This window comes from Colobus angolensis, unplaced genomic scaffold, assembly GCF_000951035.1.
Source record: "Colobus angolensis palliatus isolate OR3802 unplaced genomic scaffold, Cang.pa_1.0 Scaffold62, whole genome shotgun sequence".
In the NCBI taxonomy this organism is placed as follows: domain Eukaryota; kingdom Metazoa; phylum Chordata; class Mammalia; order Primates; family Cercopithecidae; genus Colobus; species Colobus angolensis.
Window position 1 is genome coordinate 10,876,317 of NW_012119821.1, and position 25,231 is coordinate 10,901,547.

A 25,231-nucleotide genomic window follows, 5' to 3' on the forward strand; every position below is an offset into this window, starting at 1 on the left:
ATGGGTGCAGCACACCAACATGGCACAAGTATACATATGTAAAAAACCTGCACGTTATGCACATGTACCCTAGAACTTAAAGTATAAAAAAAAAGATTTCTTTCCTCCAGAAAGTTTCCTCATGACATTGTACAGTCAAATTTCCCACCAGCCTACTTAACCGCTGATAGGATTTCTATCACCACAGCTTAGTTTTGCTGATTCTAGAGCTAAATATAACTAGAATCGTGTAATAGGTAATTGTTTATGCCTGACTTCTTTTACTCAGTCTAATGTCTGAGAAATTCACCATATTGTTGCATGTATCAGCAGTTTGTTCCTTTTTAATGCTGAGTAGTCATCTATTATATGACTGTACCAATTTGTTGATTCTTCTGTTAATGCACATTTGGATTGTTTCCAATTTTTGACTATTACTATAAGTGAGGCTGCTGTAAACATTAGTGTACGAGTCTTTTTCTAAACATGCATTTTTATTTCCGTGGGTAAACATCTAAGAGTGGCGTTGCTAGGTCATAGGATAGGTGTATATTTTACTTTGTAAGAAACTATCAACCTTTTTTCCAAAGTCATACTATTGTTTACTCCCACCAGCACTTTTTTGAGAGTTCTAGTTCTTCATTCTTACCAACACTTGATATTGTCAGTGTTATAAATGTTAGCTATTGTAATGGCTGTGAAATGATATTTCATTTTGTTTTTAATTTATATTTGCATGACAAGTAATGATTTGAGCACTGCTTCATATGCTTTGTGGCAATTTGTATATATTCTTTGTGAAAAGAGTCTGCTCAAATGATTTCTATATTTTAAAAAATGGAGTTGTTCAATGAGAACACATGGACACAGGGAGGGGAATATCACACATCGGGGCCTGTCAGGGAGTGGGGAGCTAGGAGAGGAATAGCATTAGGAGAAATACCTAATGTAGATGACGGTTTGATGGGTGCAGCAAACCACCATGGCACATGTACCTATGTAACATACCTGCATGTTCTGCACATGTATCCTAGAACTTAAAGTTTAATAATTAAAAAAAAAAAGTTTTTCTTACTGTTCAGTTGCAACGTATTTATCCACACTTATATAAAATAATTTAGCCCATTGTGAAGTGTTTGTATTTGTTTTTTTAAAGCTGTCGTTTGATGAGAAATGATTAATTTTGATGACTCTATAAGATTTTTAATGATTAGTGATTTTAGCATCTTCTAAGAAATTTTTACTTAGGAGAGATACCTCTCTGTGGTTCTGGTATTTGTGTTTAGGTCTATGATCCATTTCAAATTATTATTTTTTAAAAATACATTTTTGTAGAGACAGGGTTTTGCTTTGTTTCTCAGCCTGGCCTGGCCTCAAGCAGTCCTGCAGCCTTGGCCTTCCAAAATGCAGGAGTTACGGGCATGAGCCACCACGCCTGGTTGTGGGTTGAATTTTGTCAAACATAATCTCTTGTCTGTAGAAATTATCCCATTGCGCTGTGATGCCAGCACTTTGAGAGGCTGAGGCGGGTATATTGCTTGAGCCTAAGGGTTTGAGACCAGCCTGGGCAACGTGGCAAAACCTTGTCTGTACAAAAAACAAGTTAATTAGCTGAGTGTGGTGATGTGCGCCTGTGGTCTCAACTACTTGGGAAGCTGGGGTGGGAATATCACCAGAGCCTGAGCAATTCAAAGCTGCAGTGAGCTGTGATTGTGTCACTGCATTCCAGCACTCCAGCCTGGGTGACAGAGCAGGTAAAAAGAAAAAAAAGAAAAAAGTCCCTGTGGGTTTTCTTTTTTCTGTTAGTTTGATGGTGCATTGATTTCAAATGTTAAGTCAGTCCTGCATTTCTAGTATTAAACCCTGTTTGCTTATTATTTGTTAAACTTTCTACATACTTGCTTATGTTGTGAAGAATTTTTGTATCTATGCTCATGAGAAGTGCAGGTTTAATTTTCTTTGCTTGAATTGTTTTTGTCAGACTTTTGTATTAGGAATGTGCTGATCTCACAAAGTAAATTGATTATTCTTGTGTCCTGAAAGAGCTTTAGAATAGTATTATTTTTTCCTAATATTTGATAAAATTCACCAGTGAAATCATCTTTATGGGAATTTTTTTAATAGATTAAGTTTTAAAAATAGATATGGAACTTTTGATACTTTGTTTCACCTTGTATCCCTATATTACATTTTTCAAGGAATTTGTCCATTTCATCTGTACTAAATTTATTGACCTAAAGTTACTCATAGTCCTTTGTCCTTCAGTATTTATAGGATCATTTTGATATCCTTTCTTTCATTGTTCTTATTGGTAATTTGTATATTCTCTTTTGTTCTTGATCATTTTTGCTAAGAGTTAGAAATTTTGTTGACCTTTTTCAAAGAATCAGTTTTTGTCTTTACTTTTTCTATTGTGGTCTGTTTTCTGTTTTGTTGATTTTCCTATCTGGATAATATCTTTGGAAATTATTGACACTTTCTTCTGCTTTATCCAGTTTGCCATTGAGTGTATCTAGTGAAGTTTTTCATTTCAGATATGAGAGTTTTTATTTGAGGGTCTCTTTTTTTTTTTCTCTTTGTTTTGGTATTTTGCCGTTTATCAGCTGAGAATTCCTGTTTTTGCTCATTAAGACTATATTTTCCTGTAAGTCTATGTTAGTAATAACTCTACCGAAGTACTTCCTCAACTCTTGTCTGATTTGCTCTTTTCTTTAGCTGTTTTAAGAAAGAAATCCAGATAACCAATTAAAAACTTCTTTTCTAATATAGGCATTTAAAGCTTCTAGTTTTCTGCTAAGCATTAGAATTGCAAATTAGATTTTTTTCTAATTTCTGTTGTGATTTTTTATCAACTCATGAATTTAAATGTGCATTTAATTTTCACATTTTGGGACTTTTGTAGATGCTATACAGCTATTGATTTCTAATTTAATTAATTTTTTTTTTTTTTTTTTGAGATAGTGGCTCGCTCTGTTGCCCAGGCTGGAGTGCAGTGACATGATCTTTGCTCACTGCAACCTCCACCTCCCAGGTTCAAGTGATTTTCCTGCCTCAACCTCCCGAGCAGCTGGGACTGCAGGCATGCGCCACTATGTCTGGCTAATTTTTGTATTTTTTGTAGAGATGGGGTTTAACCATGTTGGCCAGACTGGTCTCGAACTCTTGACCTCAAGTGATATACTCACCTTGGCCTCCCAAAGTGCTGGGATTACAGGCATGAGCCACCAAGTCTGGCGATTTCTAATTTAATTCTATTTTGACCAAATATACGCTGTAATATTTTAGTTACTTGAGATTTAAATTATATCACAACATACGATTTTTCTTGGTGAGCATTGAAAGGAAATTTTATTTTGCGGTATTTTATAAATGTCAGTTAGCTCAAGGTAGTTGATAGTATTATCTAGATCTAGCTTCGTATATGTGCTATTTACACAATATATCTTTTTCTATTAACTTTCAGTCTATCTTATATTTGTATTTGTTTATTTATTTATTTTGAGACAGGGTCTCACTCTGTTGCCCAGGCTGAAGTGCAGTGGCTCAATCTCAGCTCTCTACAACCTCTGCCTCCCAGGTTCAAGCCATTCTCCCACCTCAGCCCCCCAAGTAGCTGGGACTACAGGTGTGCGCCACCACTCCCGGCTTTTTATTTTTGTATTTTTAGTAGAGACGGGCTCTCACCATGTTACCCAGGCTGGTCTTGAACTCCTGAGCTCAAGAGAATCACCTACTTCTGCCTCCCAAAGTGCTGGGATTACAGTTGTGAGCCACTGCTTGTCTTTGTATTTAAAATAGTTTCTTGTAAACAGTTTGTAATTGAGTCTTGCTTTTTTATATAGTCTGACAATTTTTGCCTTTTTGGGGGAAAATCTGGTCTATTTCATTTTATGTATGCTTTAAAGTCCACTGTCTTGCTATTTGTTTTATTTTATCTCATATGTCTTTTGTTTCTCTTCTGTTGTTTCAACCAAGTAATGTTTAATCTTTCATTTTATTTCTTGTCCTGGTGTTCTAGCTATTCCTATTGTAACTAATTTTTTATTGTTTGAACTAGGTATTAAAATGTGCGTTTTAACTTATTGGCTACCTGGAATTAATATGGAACCACATAATTCTTCACAAATATAATATTTTCCCCATCTGTTTTATTTTTAATTTATATATTTAACAAATAAAAATTATATATATTTATTGTATAGAACATGACATTTTGAAATAAGTATACATTGTGGAATAGCTAAATAGAGCTAATTAACATATGCATTACCTCACATTTTTTTGCGTGTGGTGAGAAGACTTAAAATCTTCTCTCAATAATTTTCAAGAAGGAATCTTAAAACAGTGTAATTCCATTTACAACTCCCCCTCATTGCCATTTATGTTGTCATATATTTTACTTTTACCTGTTGTATATGATACTAAGAAATTGTTTATGCTTTAAATAGTAATTTATCTTTAAAGGAAATGAATAACCGTGCATTTCCTACTTTCAGTGCTCTTGATTTCTTCTTAAAGTTTCAAATTTCTGTCTGGTATTATGTGATTTACTTTAGCTTAAAGGACTGTTTTAAAAGCATTTCTGTTGTGCAGGTCTGCTGGCAACTAATTCTCAACTTCCCTTCATCTAAAAATGGCTTTTTTTCCTCCTTGTTTTAAAGAATAATATTACTGGATGTAGAATTCTGAATTGATCAACACCTGTGGCAAAAAGAGGGGAAAAAATAATTCTAGGTTGAAAGTTTTTATTCCCCCTTTCATTGCTTTGAAAATATCCTTCCATTTTCTTCTGGGCCTCCGTTGTTTTTCATAAGAAGTTAGTTCCCCTGTATGTCATGTGTATTTTTTTCTCTCTCTGCTTTCAAGATTTTTAAAATTTTTGAATTTTAGCAGCTTGACTGTGGTATGCCTAGATTTAGTGTTTTTGTTTGTTTGTTTTACCAAATTTGGGGAGTTTTTAGCTGTTTATTTGATTTCTTCTTTTTCTCCAGTTAAATAGGATTCTAACAGCTATTTATTAGTGTTAAAGTCGTGTCTTCTAATTCAAACATCAGGGTCATCTTGGGGTCTGTCTCCTTTGACAACTTTGTTTCTTGGCCATGGGTTACATTTGATGCTGCTTTACATGTTTGGTAATTTTTAGTTGTGTCATGGACATTGGAAATTCAGTATTGTTGAGAGTCTGGCTTTTTGTCTTTTTGAGACTTGAGTTTTGTTCTGGAATGCAGATAGTGTGCTCAGAGCTACTCTGAATCCTATCTAGGTTTATTTTTAGACTTTAGTTGGGACAGTCTAGAGTAGGCCTTATGTTGGGTATGGTCCTTACTTTTAAGAGTTTTTATGGCGTCTGAGCTGAATGCCTCAGTTCTGCTGGGATGTTAGTGAGTTTCTTCTACTATGACTGAATAGGAACTTTAAGGTCTCTCAGTTCTGTGCAGCTTCCAGTGTCTCCATTCTTCATTTAACACTGTAGTAGCTATTTTCTGCTACGTTTTTTAAGACTATTCCCTTGCACACATGTAGCGTAGCCTTCTGCCCTGCCGCCACCTTACCTCACCACTCCACTGCAAAACTCCTTCATTTTTGATACTGTGTACTGCAAATTCCTTTTACTTCAACAGCTGCAAATTCTGGTCTGTGATCACTGGTGTGTTGCCTGAGCCTCACCTCCTTGTGCTGTGGTCAGGAAATTGCTCCTAGCCAGAGAGCTTGGATGAAGGTGAGACCCACCTTTTGTGTTTTTTTCTCAGGGATCACAGTCAGTATTGCCTATTATTTGATGCTTAAAAACAGGTGCTTCATATGTTTTGTCCAGCTTTCTACTTGTTTACAACAGGCAGAGATATTCAGTATAGTTACTCTGTCATGGCTGGAAGCAGAGTAAACAGGAGCTCACAGTTTCATCTGCAAATAAGAGTATGGCAAATAAAACAAGAAACTTCATAAATAGACTGGGTGTTAGGACTGATTGTGGAATCCTAATTAGGGAAAAGGAGTCAGGCTGGTGGGAGCAGGGGAGTGTAAAAAGTAAAAGCAGATAAGCTGTAAGTCTGTCTTTCTTCATAGTCCAGGACACGTAGCCCTCCTGCGCAAAAAACTCACAGTCTTCCTGTGCCCAACTTAACACCAGACCTTCTGCTGATAGAAAAATGCAGGTTAGCTCACTGCAACCTTGGCGTTATCAGTACTGCACATAGCCCTCTCCAGCACAAGAACGATCCTATAAAATCCCCACCAAGCCTTGGTGTCTTTTCAGTCAGCTCCTCTCTCGCTGATCTGCCCATTGCTTTCTTGCAAAGTGTTTTCCTAATTTTTCTAATAAGTCTGCCTTTCTTTACCAACTGTCTTGGTAAATTCCCTTATTGCCTATACCACAGGCCCCAGTTAGTCACTACTTGTAACAGTAATTGCATATTTGGGGAGTTGCTGAAAATTACTCAGAAAATACTATTTGTTTCAACACTTGTGGTTGCATTATATAATTAGAAAACTTCTGTAATAGGAATAAATATTTGATATCAATCCTTGTTTCTTCATTAGTGACTGTATTTTGAAGTTATAGCTTCTTTAATAGCAAAGAATGAGAGCCCACTCAAATTGTTCAAACAAAGGTAGGGAAATCCTGTAAGGGTGCAGAATTACCACAGAATTGAGGTACATTTGATCACTGCAATTCCCAGAGAATATGAATGGGGCAGACTCTTCCAAAAGCCTTGAAAAATATTTTGAGCTTTAATGTTGTTATCTGTATGTTAGAAATTTAATACCTAATTTCTGCATCTGATAAGGTTGATGGCTGTCAACATTTCATAGTCTTGCGAAATTACATTTATGTTTTTAAGGCCCAGGTTAAATGTTATATAAGAATTAATTATTTTCCTTGAGGGGTAGGAAGAATGTTCTTGATATTGTCAGTTCTGTGCTCCAATCCCATGTGTAATTATAGGGTAATATTGAATAAATGAAAATCATGAGAATATATATTTTAAAAAGACTGAAAATTATTAAGTAGATGAACATGGGGAATATATATTTTTATTAAGGTACTTTATTTTTATAATTCATTCTGTTCTTCTAAATTGAAAATCTTATATTGACTTACTGGAATTTTTTGAGTACTTTTTGTCTAATTGAGGTAATTTTAAGTTGGGAGGTTTATATTAGTGAATGTATGTTGATTTATGAAACAGTATAATTTTGTTCTTTTTTTTAATTTTTAAGAAGTAATTGAATCCCTGATATCTTTGTTTCATATCTTTGGTATTAAGGTATATAAATAAAAAAGTGTACTGTGGTTTGATTTCAATGGGCATCAATAGATAGCAGTAATTCTTGCCTAAACTTTTGTTATGTTATCTAATTTCCCAGACATGTATTTCAAAATTCTTAGTTGACTAATTTCATTTTCTTAATATTCTAGCTCTCTATCAATATCAGCTCACATCACTGAAAAGATAATTTTGAAGACATGTTTTGCTGAAAAGACAACTGAGAAAAATTTTACGAATGGGATGAGCATGCTGCAGTTAATTGACTACCTACTGCAATTTGAATGTTAACATTATCCATCTGGTACAGTTACCTAGTGATGTACCTATTTTCACAATACCCTATTTCAGTGTGCTTGTCTTGATTAAAGAATTCAAAGTGGAGTACCGCAAACTTGATATGGAAAATAAAAAGAAAGACAAGGACAAATCAGATGATAGAATGGCACGACCTAGTGGTCGATCGGGACACAACACTCGAGGAACTGGGTCTTCATCGTCTGGAGTTTTAATGGTTGGACCTAACTTTAGAGTTGGAAAAAAAATTGGATGTGGCAATTTTGGAGAATTACGATTAGGTAAGAGTATTTTGTTTATTCCATTATGTTAGAAACATTTTAAAAATTGGAAGATACTTTCTAATGAAAATGATTTAGTTATTTAATTGTTTAGTTGTTTAATGGTTGTGGTAATTTTAAAGAATACATATGTTGGAAATTTCTTTTGTACTTGTATTTTCATGTGTAAGAAATGTCCTAGTACAGGAATGTCTACTTTAATCATCTGGAGATTGACCATCCAGATTATGAGAAAACAATTAAATTAAAATAGCCCAGTAGGCTGAAATAGCTGCCAGTAAAGCCTTTGCAGTGTTCTTTAGGAATGATTTTTAGGCTACTCTTTCAGATTCAAAAATGATTAGTAACTGATAACTTTTGGGGCATAGGGATGGCTTAAAGTCAAGTTAATATACTGAAACTGCATAGAATTAATGAAATTTACATCACTGTAATTTAATTTTTTCCTTTCTACCCTTCTGCCCCACGTATGTCTGGGGTGGAGCTATATATGTCATATACTGAAAAAGAAGTAAAACACCCCTTTCTTTTGTAGCCTGTGAATAGGTAGGAATAGGAGTATGATGGCTTTTTAGTACATCTGTCTGCTCTATCTATCTGCCTTGTGTATGGGTCTTTGATGTGTGTGTGTGTGTATCTGTATATTTATGTAAATTTATTTAAATGTATTATCTCTATATCTCTGTGTTTCATGTATACTTATAATATGTCTCTGTGTTTTATGTATACTTATAATATGTATGTGTAGAGCTAGTTTAATCATTTATTCTTCCTTTTTCATAGACTTCTAAAAGGGTATTTTACTGCTTTTTCAAAAAGCCTCAGATGGTTTCTTTGTTAAGAAAATGTTATTATGAGCATTAGTCTTTCTATACCTGGATAAACACTAATGTTAAAAGCTGATTTATATTCTTAAAGTACTTTCTTTAAAACGTCGTTAATAGATACATCTTTAACATTTGATTACTGGTACTGAAATTTTATATGGTTAGTATTGGGTAAGAAAGACTATAAGGTATACATGTTATAGGTAAGTGATTTTCAAAAAAGTACTGTTGGTATTTGGGCCTGGGCAGTTCTTTTTAGGGGTAGAAGACTGTCCCAGACATTGCAGGGCTTTTAAAAGTTGAGACCTGTGGTGTTTGGCATGGTGGCTCACATCTATCAACCCAGAACTTTGGGAGACCAAGGCAGGAGGGTGACTGGAGGCCAGGAGTTCAAGACCAGCCTCTGCAACATAGCGAGAGTCTGTCTCTACAGAAAATAAAAAATTAGCCAGGTGTGATGGTGTATGCCTGTAGTCCTAGCTATTGAGGAGCCTGAGGCAGAAGGATCACTTGAGCTGAGGAGTTTAATGTTGCAGTGAGCTATGATTGTGCCGCTGCATTCTAGCCTGTGTGACAGAGTGAGACTCTGTCTCAAAAAAAAAAAAAAAAGGCCATGAGATTAAAAAGAATAAGTAAACATTTAAAATAATAATTTTAAATTACATTTATTTGCTTTTAAATTTAAATATGTGTTTATCATTTTTATCTGGATTCTGTTTTTATTTTAAAATGAACAGTCAGGTGTGGTGGGGCAGTTACTGGAGTGGAGTAGCTGAGATAGGAGGATCCCTTGATTCTAGGGGGTTGAGTCTAGCATGGACAATATAGTGAGATCCTGTCTCTAAAAAGAAATAAATAAGGATGGTGATTTGGTGTGCAAATGCTCCTTAACTTAAGATGGCTTTACATCCTGATAAACCCATCTTAAGTTGAAATTTCATAAGTTGAAAACAGGCATTTTATAGACATAATGACATTGGAAACCTCAAATCACAATATCCAGAAAATGCTGGCCACGCAGTATGCTGTAGAATATTGGTTGTTTACCCTCATGGTTGTGTGGCTGACTGAGAGCGGCAGCTCGCTGCATCTGCCCAGCATAGTGAGATAGTATCATACTTCATATTGCTAGTTCAGGAAAAGATCAAAATTCAAAGTATGGTTTCTATTGAATGCATGTTGTTTTTACATCATTATACAAAGTTGAAATACATCAAATCGAACCATCATAGTGGAGAACCATCTGTGTTTGTAATTGTCTTTTATGTGTTGGTAGTAAGGTTTGCATTCTGCATTGGTAGATGATTTCTAGGTCAGGCAGTCAAACTCCTAGGAATGTTTTTGACAGGCACTGAGTAAGACCAAACATAGCTAGCTAAAATATAGGGTCATATTATATATGTGTTTTTATTTTTCTGTATATTATGATGTTTTGACGTCTTAAAAAACCTTTCTGGCTGGGAAGAGATTGCCCCTCCAGAGGTTAGCCAATTCTTAGAAGTAGCCAAAAACTGAGCTGGGAGCATGCCTATGATATGCACACTAACCAATCCCCACCCCTTTTCTATCTGGCCTATACACCCAGGAGGCAATATTCCTCTACCTTATCATCCCCAGGGCCAGGTACCTGGAAGCTAGAGACCCATTCTTATAGCCCAGAAGTCACTAGAATTACTCAAACTAAGTAATCCTTAACCATTTACCCTGCCCTGCCTTGCCTTTCCCTGGGAAACCCCAGTAAATGGTTTGGCCTAGGCATTCCCCTTGCTCTTGTTTTTCTGCCACCTAACCAAAACCTAGCATTTCCCCGGTGATCCTGTGTGGCATGTGATGTGACTTCCTGTCCAGAATTTGTAAGTATAATAACCTTTGTTTTCATGAGGGACTTTCCTTTGTACTCTGTGGCCACATCTGTCTATCATATAAAAGAGCACAGAAGAGAATATTATGTATTGCTTTATGAATAACCATGTCTGAAATAAGACATTGTAACTTTTGACATAATTAAGTATGCCACAGGAGCTTCCATAACATCTCTTATTTTTGTTTTTTCTTTTCTTATTCCTACATAGCTAGTAACTCCTTATTTTATTGTTTATATTTGATAATTGCTTTGTTGAAAATTCTGCAGGCCTTACAATATATTATCAAATGAGTATATAGATTTGAATGGGTTCATCATTTTCATGTTTATTGATTTTTCTGCTGTTTCTAACCGAAGCTACCATAAAACTTACCTGAAAAATGTCATAACTAAGGAATAGACTGTAAGACGGTAACAAAAAAACCCCACTATATCCAATATATAGTGGTTTCAAGCAAATGGTTTATTTTCATTTCACACCACACAGACCAGAGGGAGAAACCCCAAGGCTGTCAGGGTACCTCTGCATCCTTAATATATGACTTCAGTCTCTGTGCACAAATTGCTTTAGCTGTTTCCATCTCCCAGCCAGCAAGTATACAGAAAAAAAGGGGCAGGAGCATATACATTCCTTTCTGGAAGTGAGGAGGAACATACTTAATATCTACTGATATTTAGAACTTAAGTCACATGGCCACACTAAGCTGAAAGAGAGGCGGGCAGTGTAGTCTTTAGCAGGGCAGCCATTTTCAAGCTTGGGCATTCTGTAGGGGGAGAATGGCTATTGGTGGGTAAATAGTTGTTTCTGCTGTAAACATATATAGTTTTTGAAGAAAATAGTTTTTGATAATTACCACCCCAAAGCCACAAAATTGGTAAAACTATATTTTCAAGTTTAATATAGCACAATGCTTTCCTGGAAATGTCTTTTAAAATTGGATTAAAACATCACTTAACTGGCACCAGTTTACTTGGATTTTTCTTTTAATGGGATTCTCACTACATGCACATTCCTTCCCTTTTACTCACACCTTACTCACACTGTACATAAACACACACTTTGCATCATTTGTTTGTTTCTGTGTATAACAAATACTGGTTAAAAGTGAGGCTGTGGCTATGCTAGGTGACAAAAATGCACTTGTGTTTTTGTTTAATCTTTGTTCATCATTGTGACTTCAAGTTTCAGCAAAATCTCTAGTATTCAAAAAAAGATGATCCTTTTAGGATTTAGCTTTCTGCTGTGACCTCAAAGGTAGACATTGGAGTACAAAAATAGTACTTTTAGAGGCATTTGGTATATTTTGATTCTTTGAGATCTGTAGTTAACCTAACTTCTTGTCATGTAAAGTTTTTTCCTTGTGTACTTATGAATAAACATCATATACAAAATAGTTATGAAAAGATGATAATATGTTTGGGAAATACAAATTCTGTCTTGGAACTCAAAACCAGAATTGTCTTTTGTTAATGTTCTTTGACATTAAGTTCTTCATTGTGAATATCATTAAATTATTTACTGCCAAGTTTAATAGAGGAAACCTAACTTTTCATACATAATGCATTTTTAAAAATATATATGAAGGTATATCTAAATGTTGAACTAATTGACTAAAAATATGAAATATTCTGTAATTTTTGAAAATATGTATATAAATTCAATGAGTATATGAAAAGAGCTTAAAGTTGACCACTTTTGGAACTTCTGTTGAGTTCCATCCTTTTTGCCAACTATTGAGTTTATGACACCTATGTTACTTAGTGTTAATATGAATACTTCTTTTTGTCCTTTATTTTCACTCAATTTTGTACAATAAGGACAAAATTCAGAAAAGTATTATAATATTTGTATAAATAAACACTACTGTACAAAGGTAGCAACACAACTAAAGCTGAAATTTTGCCTAGAAGTTTTACTGCTGTTCATCAGCTGCTGTATGGAAGGAGGTTCAGGCTATTATGTTGGAAAATCACATGTGTCAAAGTTGTTGATTGCTGCTTCTGTGTTCAGTAGCCAATGTGACCAGGGCCAGTTGCTCTCACTGTTAAAAACAAAAACAAAAACAAAAAACTGTCATTGTTCTGTTTTCCTCACCATGAAAGTAATATATGCTAATTGAAAAAATACTGGAAATTCAGAAATCATGTACTGTTTTTTCATTCTTTTTAATGTACTTACACATTAATCAAATTATCTTCATATACTTAGTGCTTCCAAAATTCTCCTTAGTACTCTACTTTGACTACAGATGCTGACCAGTTGGAATTTTCTAGATTATTTTTGATTTGCCAGTGCTAAAGATTACTGTAATTCATTTGAATTCTTTACATGTTAGTGATATTAAATCTCTAATGATATTCAATATTTTAAATATTTTATGTAATCAAATTTGTATAAAACATTATGATCCTAATTTTTATTTTTTTATTTTTTTGATGGAGTCTCGCCCTGTTGCCCAGGCTGGAGTGCAGTGGTGCGATCTTGGCTCACTGTAACCTCTGCCTCCTGGGTTCAAGCAATTCTGCTGCCTTAGCCTCCTGAGTATCTGGGATTACAGGTGTACGCCACCATGCCTGGCTAAATTTTGTATTTTTAGTAGAGACAGGATTTCACCATGTTGGTCAGTCTGGTCTTGAACTCCTGACTTCGTGATCCGCCTGCCTCGGCCTCCCAGCATGTTGGGATTACAGACGTGAGCCACTGCGCCAGCCATGATCTTGTTATGCTCAGAAAATCCTTAATGTATGGATGTGATAAATATTCTTGTTTTTAGCTTGTATTTAACTCTTAAGATATTTGGAATTAATTTGGTTGTAAGGTGAGGCGCCAGTAACTATTTTTCTCCTCAAAGTGGTTAATTAGTTTATCACAGCCAATTATCGAATGTTTTAAAATTTTATTTCAGATATTTTAAGTTTATTTAATATATTTACCGGATTAAATACGAGTCCTAGTAAGATTATATCTCATAATAACGATGGATTTAAAATGAAATGGTGGTTGGGAGAGGAGTTTGGTATTCTTATATAGGAGTTCTGGTTTTGAAATTTTTTCAGCATGCATTTGACTACTGATTACTTTTAAATTGTATACAATATTCCAACAAAGTCAGAATTTTTCCATTTTTATAAGTGGACTATTAGTATCTGTAGTGTTTGTATCACTTTCTACTCTGAATCTAGGTGAAATACTAAATACATCATTGAGTTGATAATAAGTTTAAATATTTCCTTGTGAAGTTTTTTTGCCAAGTAGAAGCAAAAACCTATGCTTTAATTAAATGTATTATGTGCTTTTTTTCAGAGTTTTATATAATGTATCTTTAAAATCAGTTACTTGCAGAATCTGATTTTTTTTTTCTTTTTCAAGGGAAAAATTTATACACAAATGAATATGTGGCAATTAAGTTGGTAAGTTCCTGTTTCTTAATTTTCTTAATTATTTTTGTTACTTTTTAAGTGATTAATTTACATATTTTAATTATTTTTTGTTTGCATGTCATTTGTAATTTGGATGTTTGTTTGACAGTTATATGCATAGCTAATCTTTTGTTGTTAAGCTCCTAACATCATCCTGCTCTTAAAGCATATGGTAATGTGTAGGACATTTTTGTTTGTGCCACGAAAACTCAATCCCTTTACTTTGGCAGCATTATAGAACTGAATTTCTGGATCATGGCCCTATTTTTAATTTAGGGAAGGTTTTTTTTTTTTTTTTTTTTTTGAGATGGAGTCTCGCTCTGTCTCCCAGGCTGGAGTGCAGTGGCCGGATCTCAGCTCACTGCAAGCTCCGCCTCCCGGGTTTAGGCCATTCTCCTGCCTCAGCCTCCCGAGTAGCTGGGACTACAGGCGCCCACCACCTCGCCCAGCTAGTTTTTTGTATTTTTTAGTAGAGGCGGGGTTTCACCGTGTTAGCCAGGATGGTCTGGATCTCCTGACCTCGTGATCCGCCCGCCTCGGCCTCCCAAAGTGCTGGGATTACAGGCTTGAGCCACCGCGCCCGGCGGGAAGGCTTTTTAATTAGATAAAAATTAACGAGATTTTGCCTTCTGATTCAAACATTTTGATAAAACAAAAGTGTTCTTAGTATTCAGGATTATATTCTTTGACAACATACTTCCAGGTAGCTTCTGAAGTTTCTTTTTAAATTGTTACTTCATATATATGGCAAAGCTGGGTATTGCTTGACTTTCAGGGATCCAGAAATGATTGATGTGGTAGGTGATAGATAACAGGGAAAGCAAACTCCCGTGAAATTATTCTAAAGTCTTCAATATGCCCAGTATGACAGCTGCAAAGCAGAGAGAGATCTCTTTTGGAAAAATTGGGATCTAGGAATTATTTTTATACGACATACTTTTTCTGGTACAACTTTTCTGTCTGGTTTGCAGCCAGGTTTCCCTGAAGTTTAGCATGGCTTGGTTTTCTCTGCCTTTCTCAACCTTGTCTGTCAATATAACCTCTGTTCTTAGGGTAATGTGAAATGAATATATAAAAGAGAGACTATTAGGAGAAGAGGCAAATGGGAGGAAATAGAAAAACTCTACTATTTAATATTAAGTATCTTTTGAGTATAGATCAAGTTTTAGTGTAACAAATGTTTATTTTCACTCAAAATAAAGATGTACAGTAGGGTTGCAGTGCCATGAAGAGAGACTGGTTGGCGGACATGTGGCTTTAAACTGGGTTTTAGCTAGATGAGTCCATCTTGGTATTAAGATCTGGTCCTTGGCTTATGAAACAAAACCTGGTAAGGTTATCTCACCAGTTGTCAGCGTTTCTTAGAGGTGGATTCACAGTAATCAATTCACATTATCAAGCTCTCAGATTCAGGAAAGAGTGAATTTCTAACTAATAATGAGGTATTTTACAGGTCTAGAAAGCCCAAATTTCTTTCTATAGGCCGATGTACATAGAAAGCCAAGTTAAAATTACAAGGTCCCCTCATGAGCATAAAATCAGAACAAGAGGTTGGTGAATATTAATCACAGTGGGGAGGCCTACTGTGGGATCCTCCTGCCTCGGCCTCCCAAAGTGCTGGGATTACAGGCTTGAGCCACTGCGCCCAGCCTGGACATTGTTTGAACAGGCATTGCCGACTTTCATTTCTTTGAAATTCTTCCTTTTCTCATGTTGTAGGCCAGTGGTCCTGAACCTACAACAATTCTTGTGGTGTGGAAAGATAAACGTGTGGCAGTGTTTACAGTCTGTGCTATTGATGCAACAGCCTGTAGAGAGCAACTGTACTCATGGGAGCGTGTTATGATATTTATCTGATATGTTAAGGCAGATAAACCATGGTGTCAAAGCAGAAACCCCTGCTCTAGACTGACCTTTCCTTGTCTGTTACATTCATTAAGTGGTGATCCTTAGGTCCTATTATTTATAGATTTGGAACTTGTTCAGACCATTGATGCCTTACTAAACATTTATTATGTCATCTTTCAGCCTTCTTATATACATACCCATGTATCACTTTTTAAAGTTTATTTTTGTGCTGTATCTCTGTCCTCTTAATTACTTTTCTCCCCTTTTTTGGAGAGAGAAAGCAAAATGATCAGCTTTAAATGATCGTTTAAAGCACAATGATCAGCATTACATGTAATAATTATGGTATTCATTGTTCTTTGGGGGAACTAGGAATAGTTTTGGATCTATGTTTCTAGTATTTTGAGATTGTAGAGTGGTATCTAGTCATGTTCACCTCAGATTCATCCAAAATATTAGAAGGACAGAAAACTTTTCACATATACCGTTGAATGATAGTTTGTTACTTAGTTCATTATTTCCTTATATGTTTTTTCATTTGTATCTGTTATATCTATTTGTGCCAGATAACGTGATTTTGTTTAGACATGCCATAAAAGTAATCACTTGAAAATCTTATGTCTGTATACCTCAGTGCTATCTGGCTTTTATACTTTGCTTGGTACAAATAAAGGCATAATTTGATAACCTGAGTTTGGAGAGCAGATTTCTGTGACTGCTTTCAGCTTCGTCATCTCTTATGAAGATTTTTTTCATTTGTCTAGTATTACCCTAGTTCAGATCAATAGTTTGTTTCAAGATAATTTGTTAATATTACCTGAGCTACCATCCTTATATCTTGTTGTACATGAATAATGAAAATGTCATCCTGGGGAAGGTGACTTTTATTATATAGTGTTAAAACTTTGCTGCTTAAGTACTGGAATCTAGTTGAAATGACTCAACTAAGTCAGATTTGGGTCTCTATTTTTATCTAAGGGGTATTAGTGATTGAATAAGTTACATATTTAATTTTATTTGTGATTGTTTACATGGACATCTTTTTATTGCATCTTAAGGTTATGTACTTCTAGGTAGTTAACTGAATAATTATAGGTAATATAGTGCTATATGTATAGCAGGCACTGTTTTAAGTACTTTATAGAAAGGTTAAGTTTTAACCCAATTTTACAGATGAGGGAACTGGAAAGTACAGAAAAGTTAAATAATTTGCTGAAAGTTACACAGTTAGAAGTAGAGGATTTAGGATTCAAACCTAGTACAATTTAGTTTCAGTGTCTGTGCTCTTAACTACTGTACTATCCTGCCTCTCAAGAACTAAGCTGATTGTTTTCTCCTGTAATAAAATTCATAAATTTTGCAGTGGGATATTAATGTTGTTTATGTGAATTCTTTTGTTGTTGCTCATAGTTTCATTATGATGTGTTGGTATAAAATTCTTTTTAGTTACCCTGTTTGGGATTCACATTCCTCTTGAATTGGTGGTTTGTTATCCTCATCAATTCTTGAATATTCATAGCAATGATTTATCCAATTATTGCCTCTGCTGACTTTTCTGTCTCGTTTCCTCCTGGTACTCTTATCAAGTCCATACTAAACCTCACTGGATTGTCCAGGTCTCTAATCTTTTCTTCTGTTTTCCAATTTTTCTTCCTTCATGATGCATTCTGTATAGTTTTTCTGTCTGCCTTACAGTTTCCAAATTCTCTCTTCTGTTATGCTAATCTGATGGCAAAATGAGTTTTAAATTTAGTTATTGTATTCTCTTATTTTTCAAAGTTCTATTGATTCTTTTTGAAACTTTCTCTTACCTTGTTATACTTTTCTGTTGGTTCTTTTTTAAATTTCCTGTTACCCTGTTACAGTTTTCTACTTCTTGTATTTTCATATTTAATATTATTTCTAATGTCTAAAACCTATGTTTCCTCTGTACATGTTGTGTGTGTGTGTGTGTGTGTATGAATCTCAAAAACATTTTATGTCGAATGATAAAAGCTGGACACAACAGAAAGCATACACTGTGTATCATTTAGGTGAAATCCAGCAATAGGCAAAACTAATGCAAAGGTGGTAGAAGTAAAAAAGGGATGATGGAAATGCTCTATAGATTGGTGTGGTGGTTATAGGGATATATGGAGTTGATACGGATTTAACGCTTATGAACTGTGTGTTTTATTGTATATGAGTTATACCTTAGGGAAAAAAAATTTAAGACATTGTTGCTACTATCAACATTTTCATATTACCATTTTTGTTCTTTCTTACTATCCTATGGCTTAACTTTAATCTAGAACCTTTATGTAAGAAATACACAGTTCAGAGGTGAATTTGGGGAACCGGAGAAATAGTAAAAGGGCCATCATTTCTCTAGTGATGAATGTTCAGAACATATTTTTCTCAGGGTCGGAGTCAAACTTAAGGGATTTTTCTGCTGCCTGATCTAATGGCTACTTAGTTTATGTACATTTGTAGCATCATTTTATTTTACATTGAACAGAAAGTTGATTTTTATATGAATCTAATCTTAGACAAAGATACCTACTAGACTATTACATAATATAGGCATTGACACCAAAATTTGTAACATTTGTGTTGGGGCCTAGTGCCCTTTTAATAACTTAAATGTCTTTTTTTGTTTGTTTTTTCAATTAGGAGCCCATGAAATCAAGAGCACCACAGCTACATTTGGAATACAGATTCTATAAGCAGTTAGGATCTGGAGGTAAAGTCTTGTATTAATTTTTAAATTTGAAATAAAGTGGATTGTCGTGACTTTTTAGTTTCAAGGAATTTTTTTTAAGTTTGGTTAAGAAAATCACTTCATATGGCTATGTTTATTATACATTTTCTTACTATTAGGATCCCTTTTTAATTTTATGACAAATTTGGAGCTTTTTATGTTTCTGTTGATACAAGTAGAGAACATTGTGAAAAAATTTAATATGAGAATATAAAATGCATACTTCTCCCATATTCTTAGTCTTTTTGGCACTATTATAGCTGTTGAAGTGGCTTATAATATAGTGGTAGGCTGTAAAATGGCCACATAGAAGATATCTGTATCATAATCCCTAGAACCTCTACATGTTATTGTATGAGAAAGACTTTGTAGGTATAATAAATTAAGGATTTTGAGATGGAGAGATTATTCTGGATTATCTAGTGGGCATTAAATGCAATTACAAGTATCTTTGTAAGAGAGGCAGAGGGACATTTATACACACAGAAAAGGAGTAGGCATTGTGACTGGAGCAGAGCAGCCATAAGAACCTGGGAGAGGCTTCTAGTACTTTCACCTAGAGTCTCTAGAGGGAGTGTGACCTTGCAAACACCTTGATTTGGCCCAGCGAAACTGATTTCAGACTCTCACCTCCATAACTGTGAAAAAATAAATTTCTGTTGTTTTAAGCCACCAAATTTGTAGTAATTTGTTACAGCGACCCTTGGCAACAAATGTGGGTATGTTTTTAGATAAACTCTAAATTTAAGTGAGATTATTTCATGCCACTACAGATAATTCATGGAAAAACTTTCTATTGTATGTTACATTTTCTTTATGTTAAAAGGTTCTCACAGCACTTTTCTGTATACTTCTATTCAATAAAGGATTTTACTTGTATAGCTTCTTGTATGATACAGGTAGAGGAATTTTGTTTCTCCAGATTTAATGAAATGGAATTTCTTCATGTATGTTTACATTCTATGGATAGAGCTGTCCATTTAATACTGATATCAATTTTACATTCTGTTTTTCTAAGAGCACACTTTGCAAATGAATAGTCATTGCAGGGACAATAAGTTTTAAATTTTGTAGTAATGTGTTCATCACTACAGACTTCTTATAATACGTATTTAAGTCTGATACAGACAGGACTCAGGGAGTTATCAGAATTATCACTGACAACTGGGATTTAAAGGCTATTGGGATAAAACTAATTATGTGTGAAACTATACATATTAGTTAAGACTAGCAAATAAGAAGTTAAGTGGGAATAAAATGAATTTGTTGACTCATGTACTTGGAAATTCAAGAAAATGACTTGATATATAAGACATTGTTCTATCCAGTGCTTCAAATACTGTCATCAGCATCTCAAGTCTCTATGATATGCCTTTTGAGTATGTGTAGGCTTCACTCTCTGGTTGGCCCTTCTTAAGAGATGCTGGAGGTGGCCACCAGTAACCTAGGCTTAGCAATTATGAAAGCATCTCTTTCCTAAAACTTTCAGCAAAAGTTGTAGAACTAAATCTTACTGCCTTATGTCATGCTTATCCCTGATTTAATTACTATGAATTTGATTGCCTCAAGTTAGATCAAATGCTTATCCGAACTTTAGGGAAATCGAGGTGTTATATAAGGGGAATTGGATGCCAGGGTGATAAAAAAACACACATCTATCTAGTACAGTAGTAAAACTGTCATTTGGAAGAATAGGATTAAGTGGTTTAATTAGAAATGAGTAAGTTAGTTTAGAGTTTAGCAAGTCATTGAATTGAATAACAAATGTGTACTTTTATTATTTTAACTTTTTTCTGTTTTATATTTAAAAACTAGGTCAGAGGTAGTAAGACTAAAAATGAAACATCTTTTAGGACTTGAATGCCATAGGACTGCAGTGTTGCACAACTGCAGGGACCACCATTTACAGGGTAGTCTCTGTTTACTAAGGGTGCTATGCTCCTCTGTGCTCTATGGGTGTCATTTACATAGATTGAAATACAAATGGTCCTTCTGAAGGTGTGCATCATGTGGCTCTGAGCTCTGACACGTGTGGGTATTTTAGAGTACTTTGTACGAGTCGTGAATATGGGCATGTTTTTTGTGGTTTTTTTCGGTCATTTGTGAATTTTATGAAAGCATTTTTAAGTACCTTTATGAGCTTTGTAGAAAATCAAGAGTGCTGAATTGTTTTGGAAGAACTGATGACTTTTAAACAGTTTGATTTTGGAATTCATATCTGAAAAGATATTTTCAGACTGCTCTTAATTATAAATGGGCTATTTAGAGTAACTCAGCCTATAATTTTCCTATGGTTTGCTGAATTTCATTTATATAGCAATTTGTTAATATTCTCTTTAAAAATAGATATATTTAAGTATCATCCAGCATATATAAAGAACTTCTAAAACTCACCAACAAAAATAGACAAATAAAGGACAAATAAATTCCACTTACATGAGGAACCTGGAATAGTCAAATTCATAGAGGCAGAAAGTAGAATGGTGTTTTCTGGTGGCTTGGGGAGAGGGCAGAAATGGGGAGTTATTGTTCACTGGGTAAGAGTTTCAATATGGGATGATGAACATATCTTGGAGATGGATGGATAGTGGTGATGGTTGTACAGTAATGTAAATGTACTTAATATCACTGAACTGTACACTTAAAGATGGTTTAAATGATAAGTTCTATGTGTATTTTACCACAAAGAAATTGAAAATGGATTTATTTAGAATTATTTAGTGAGGTATCTGTGAAAAAATACACAACTTGGTTTTGCCTGTTTGGGTTTTGATCCTTCTGTAAATCCATGCTTCTTTCTTTCTCTTTATGTAGCTTCTCTGACAATATCCCTCTTTACATTATTTAGCTTTGCATAGGATTAGAATATTGTTTTATACCATTATCACTCTCTGTGATGGCAAAAATTTAATGTATTGAATAGTCTTGTTTTGTCACATCTACTCAGTATTCATTGAGTCAAATGAAGACCTCGATTTGGGAGTCATCAGCACATAGATGGTTTTTAAAGCTAAAGAAATGGATGAGATCTCCCTGAGGAGAGTATAGAGGTTGACAAGAAAAGAATAGCAAGAACAAAGTTGTGTGGACCACTCCATTGGTTATAAATAGATTTGACTCTTAGTGACAAAAATTGTGGCCGCCGTAGCTTAAACAAGTAAAGGTATATAATGTGAGACAAATGAGTTCAGAGGTGGGCAATTGTAGGGTTGGTACAGCTGCTCAAAAGTAAGGAACCAGGCTCCTAACCTTAGGGTGTGGCTTCATCCTGCAATCTTGGATTTTTTGTAACAGGAGGGAAGGAGGAAGAAATGACATTACTATTTGTGTAAAGATAACTTCCAGTTCTTTATCTCCTGCTTCCATTCTTTAAGTCTAGCTGCATATGAATATCCCTACTGAAATCAGAAATTTATATAGCTGGAATGAGTTCCCTACCTTCTTTTGCCCTTGTTTTCTCAACAATTTCTCTCTCTCTTAAAAGACCTTCCTGCTTGGTCTTTTGGATTACGTGATTCCATTAGTTCCACATCTGTTCAAGCTGAAATGTTAGCCTCCTCTGATTTTGGCATATTGGTGTAGTAAAGTTCTGTCAATTTTGTCTCTTAAAATCTCTCTTGACTTCATTCTCTTCCAGTCCCCATTGTCACTTTTCTTCAAATTGGGCTTTCTTTTGAATATCTCAACGCCCTTTTTACCTCTACCTGCACATAGGGGCACAATCATTTGGTATAAAGTCCAAATTTCTTTCTTTCTACTGACCTACTTTTCACTTGCACTACACTTACTATTCTTCGAGTAGATCTTACTATTTTCACATGTCTGTATTCTTTCTGGAATATCTTTCTTTTCTAATGAATTCCTTTTTTCTTTAAGCCTTAGCTAAATGTCACCTGCTTAGCAATGCATTTTCTGACATCTTTGCCTCTCCAGAAAAGCCTCTTATTTGATCTGATATTATTTTGAATATGAAAACCTTTGAAACCTTTATTTTTCTTTTATCATATGGTAATTATTATTTGTCTATGTCTTCTCCACTGAATTTTGAACTCTTTGAGGGCGGTGATAATGATATGTTCATCTTTTTCTTTTTGGTAGCAGAATGATTGGCAGTTGTAGGTTCTTGGTAAATGGTTGAAAGAATAAATTTTTAAATAATAATAAACTTTTCTTTCATTAGATGTGAAGTTGGGATATATAATCTTCAAATTTCCTATAGTTTTCTAACTTCTGTGATCCTGTGATTAAAGTTTGATATTTTAATGTTACACAAAATCATTATATTATTAATTTTGAGTTTATTCTATTTCTGGACAAATAATATAATTTCAGATTTTTAAAATTAATTTCATTTGTGTTATCCTATGATTAGGTAAATTTATTTTCTCATTTTAGACAACTAGAGATCAAAGGAAAAAATTATTGATGAGAATGTTCTAATTAATGGAAGTGGTAACTAAGGAGATATGCAGAAAGTTTCGTATTAAAACTTACTGAACTGTACAACTCAGCCATCTAAAATTAATCACTTTCTTGAGAAGGGTGGGCTTTAATTTATTAGAATTAACTCAGTTTCTTCATTTACTTGAAAATAAGTATATTTGAATTATTGATATTTCATGAAAATGCATAGAACATATTTGAAATTTATGGGAAAATTGTTTTTGAAGATCTGCGATTCTGAGTAACACTTCTTAATTTTTTTGACATTAGTTTAAATAGGCTATATTAGGAGAAACTGCAATTAATGTATTCCTTGGAACATATTAATTAGCTGATATTTTTAATCATAGGAAATAAAACCTTTTTTCTGTCATAAATTACTACTTATCAGAGGAAGTTAATGATCTTTTTTCTGTCATAAATTACTACTTATCAGAGGAAGTTAATGATCTTTTTCTCTGTCATAAATTACTATTCTTGGCAAATCTCTAACTATAGAAATATTAAAAATACTGTTTGACACCATGCATATGTTAAATCATCATTTCTCAAGTGGCTTGACTTGTTGAGATTCCTTGGACTATGTAGTTCTAAGCAATAATTTGATGGTAGCCACAGGTGCTGTTACTAAAATTATAACTCCTTATAAAAATGTTGCCTTTTGGAAGGTGTTTGAAAAGCCCCTTCGTTCTTCTTTATGCTGATCCTTCTGCCTTCTTGATTTGTGCCTTGTTATAAAGTCTGGATTTATGTACTCTCTACATTTTTTACTCTGGTTTATAGATGCCTACATTTTCACTTTCTTTTCAAGACAATTTAGTTCCATCTGCTGGTTAAATGAACATTGGTGATTTTGTATTGCACGGAAATTTTATTGTACTATTCACTTTTGAGAAGTATTATGGGTAATAGTATAAACTTTGTTAAAAGTTGTCGGTGTAAACCATTTGGTAGTATCTAAAACTTATTTAATTCACAGTTACCAGATCAAGTTTCTCAGACCATGTTTTAGGTAAGATATTCAAAAAATTCTGCTCTATGTATATTATAAGCTGTTGTTTGATAAAATTGGAAGGAAGTACTGTAAAAAGCATGAAAGTTCAGTGAATAAATACTTAGAATATTACTATATTTTGATATTAACAAAAATAATGAAAATATGAGATGAGTGAGTTTGTCAGTAGTGTAAACTTAATCTCAGCCCAGATAACCAACAGTTTACGTAGCATATTCTTAGAATTCCTTTTTCTGTCATAGCTAAATTGCTTTTAGAAGAAGTCTTTAAAAATATGTAATGCTTCTGATTCTTTAAAGAAGTCTCTCTGTATGGAAATTTCTACAAGTTTTGCATTGCTAAGCATTTATTTATATGTGAATATATACTTACATTGGTACTACTATCATAGTAGATGGAAATATACATTTTTTTCTGTTAAAGTTGTAGTTTATGGAGAATGGGTACATTTAAAGAACGTTATGCATTATAAGTAAGAAAGAGGTGTTTCCTGATAGTGGTTTTAGTTTGGTTTATATGGTGCAGGTGTTAGTGTGGTTGTGTGTGGTGTGAATATTATAGTGTTTTCAGTGGTTAAGCACATAGGAATCTTAAAAAGCAAACCATACTTTTGAATAGGGTATTACTAAATATACATAAATTTTGTAATTCCTCCTGCAATATAAAAAGATAAAAAATATAAAACCATGAAAAACTACGAAAATTTCATATTTAGTTTTGCTTTAAGTGTTATATAACACGTTGCAAGAATAAAAGATTTGTAAGCTTGTAGCTTAGGGACTGAGGGGGAAGAATCATAGAGTCCATTTTTTCCTTAAATTTTATAGGCCCAAATTGGATAACAACTTAAATTCTTTTCAGTTTTTGCAACAGATAAATTTTTGTTTGTCAGCGATGTTATTTTTTTTAATGTTGTTTGAATGTTAGAATATTTTCTAAATGTGTAAATTAAATCATCACAGAAAGGACTGTTGCTCTTTTTTACAGTGGACCAACTTGATTCCTTTTATTTGGGGTTAACTGATAGAATTTTACTACTACAGGCAGATACTGTGGTCTTTTAATGGAAGGACTGTTACCAAGTCTGTAACTCAGTACGCCTGTTGGTTCATAGCAGCGCTTACTATTCAGCTAGGACAGCACTTCTTAAAACTTCTGGGTCTCGGGATTCTTTTATGCTCTTACCCTTTTTGAGTATGTCAGAGCACTTTTGTTGTTGTGGGTCTTAGCTATTGATATTTACCATGTT

At 34.2% G+C, this 25,231-nt stretch overlaps 1 protein-coding gene across 9 annotated transcripts in view; it reads left to right on the top strand.

Moving 5' to 3' along the window:
- CSNK1G3 (casein kinase 1, gamma 3) overlaps nucleotides 1–25,231 on the top strand; it is a 103,940-nt gene that overhangs the window by 26,135 nt on the left and 52,574 nt on the right. For 8 of the 9 annotated variants that reach the window (XM_011963724.1, XM_011963721.1, XM_011963723.1 and 5 more), the window contains exons 1-3: nucleotides 7,394–7,825; nucleotides 13,887–13,927; nucleotides 18,437–18,506. In XM_011963724.1, the coding sequence (XP_011819114.1) occupies nucleotides 7,648–7,825; nucleotides 13,887–13,927; nucleotides 18,437–18,506 (289 nt within the window). In that variant the 5' untranslated portion in view covers nucleotides 7,394–7,647. Of the gene's footprint in view, nucleotides 1–7,393; nucleotides 7,826–13,886; nucleotides 13,928–18,436; nucleotides 18,507–25,231 lie in introns of those variants that run through there. The other variant, XM_011963720.1, reaches the window with a different exon arrangement.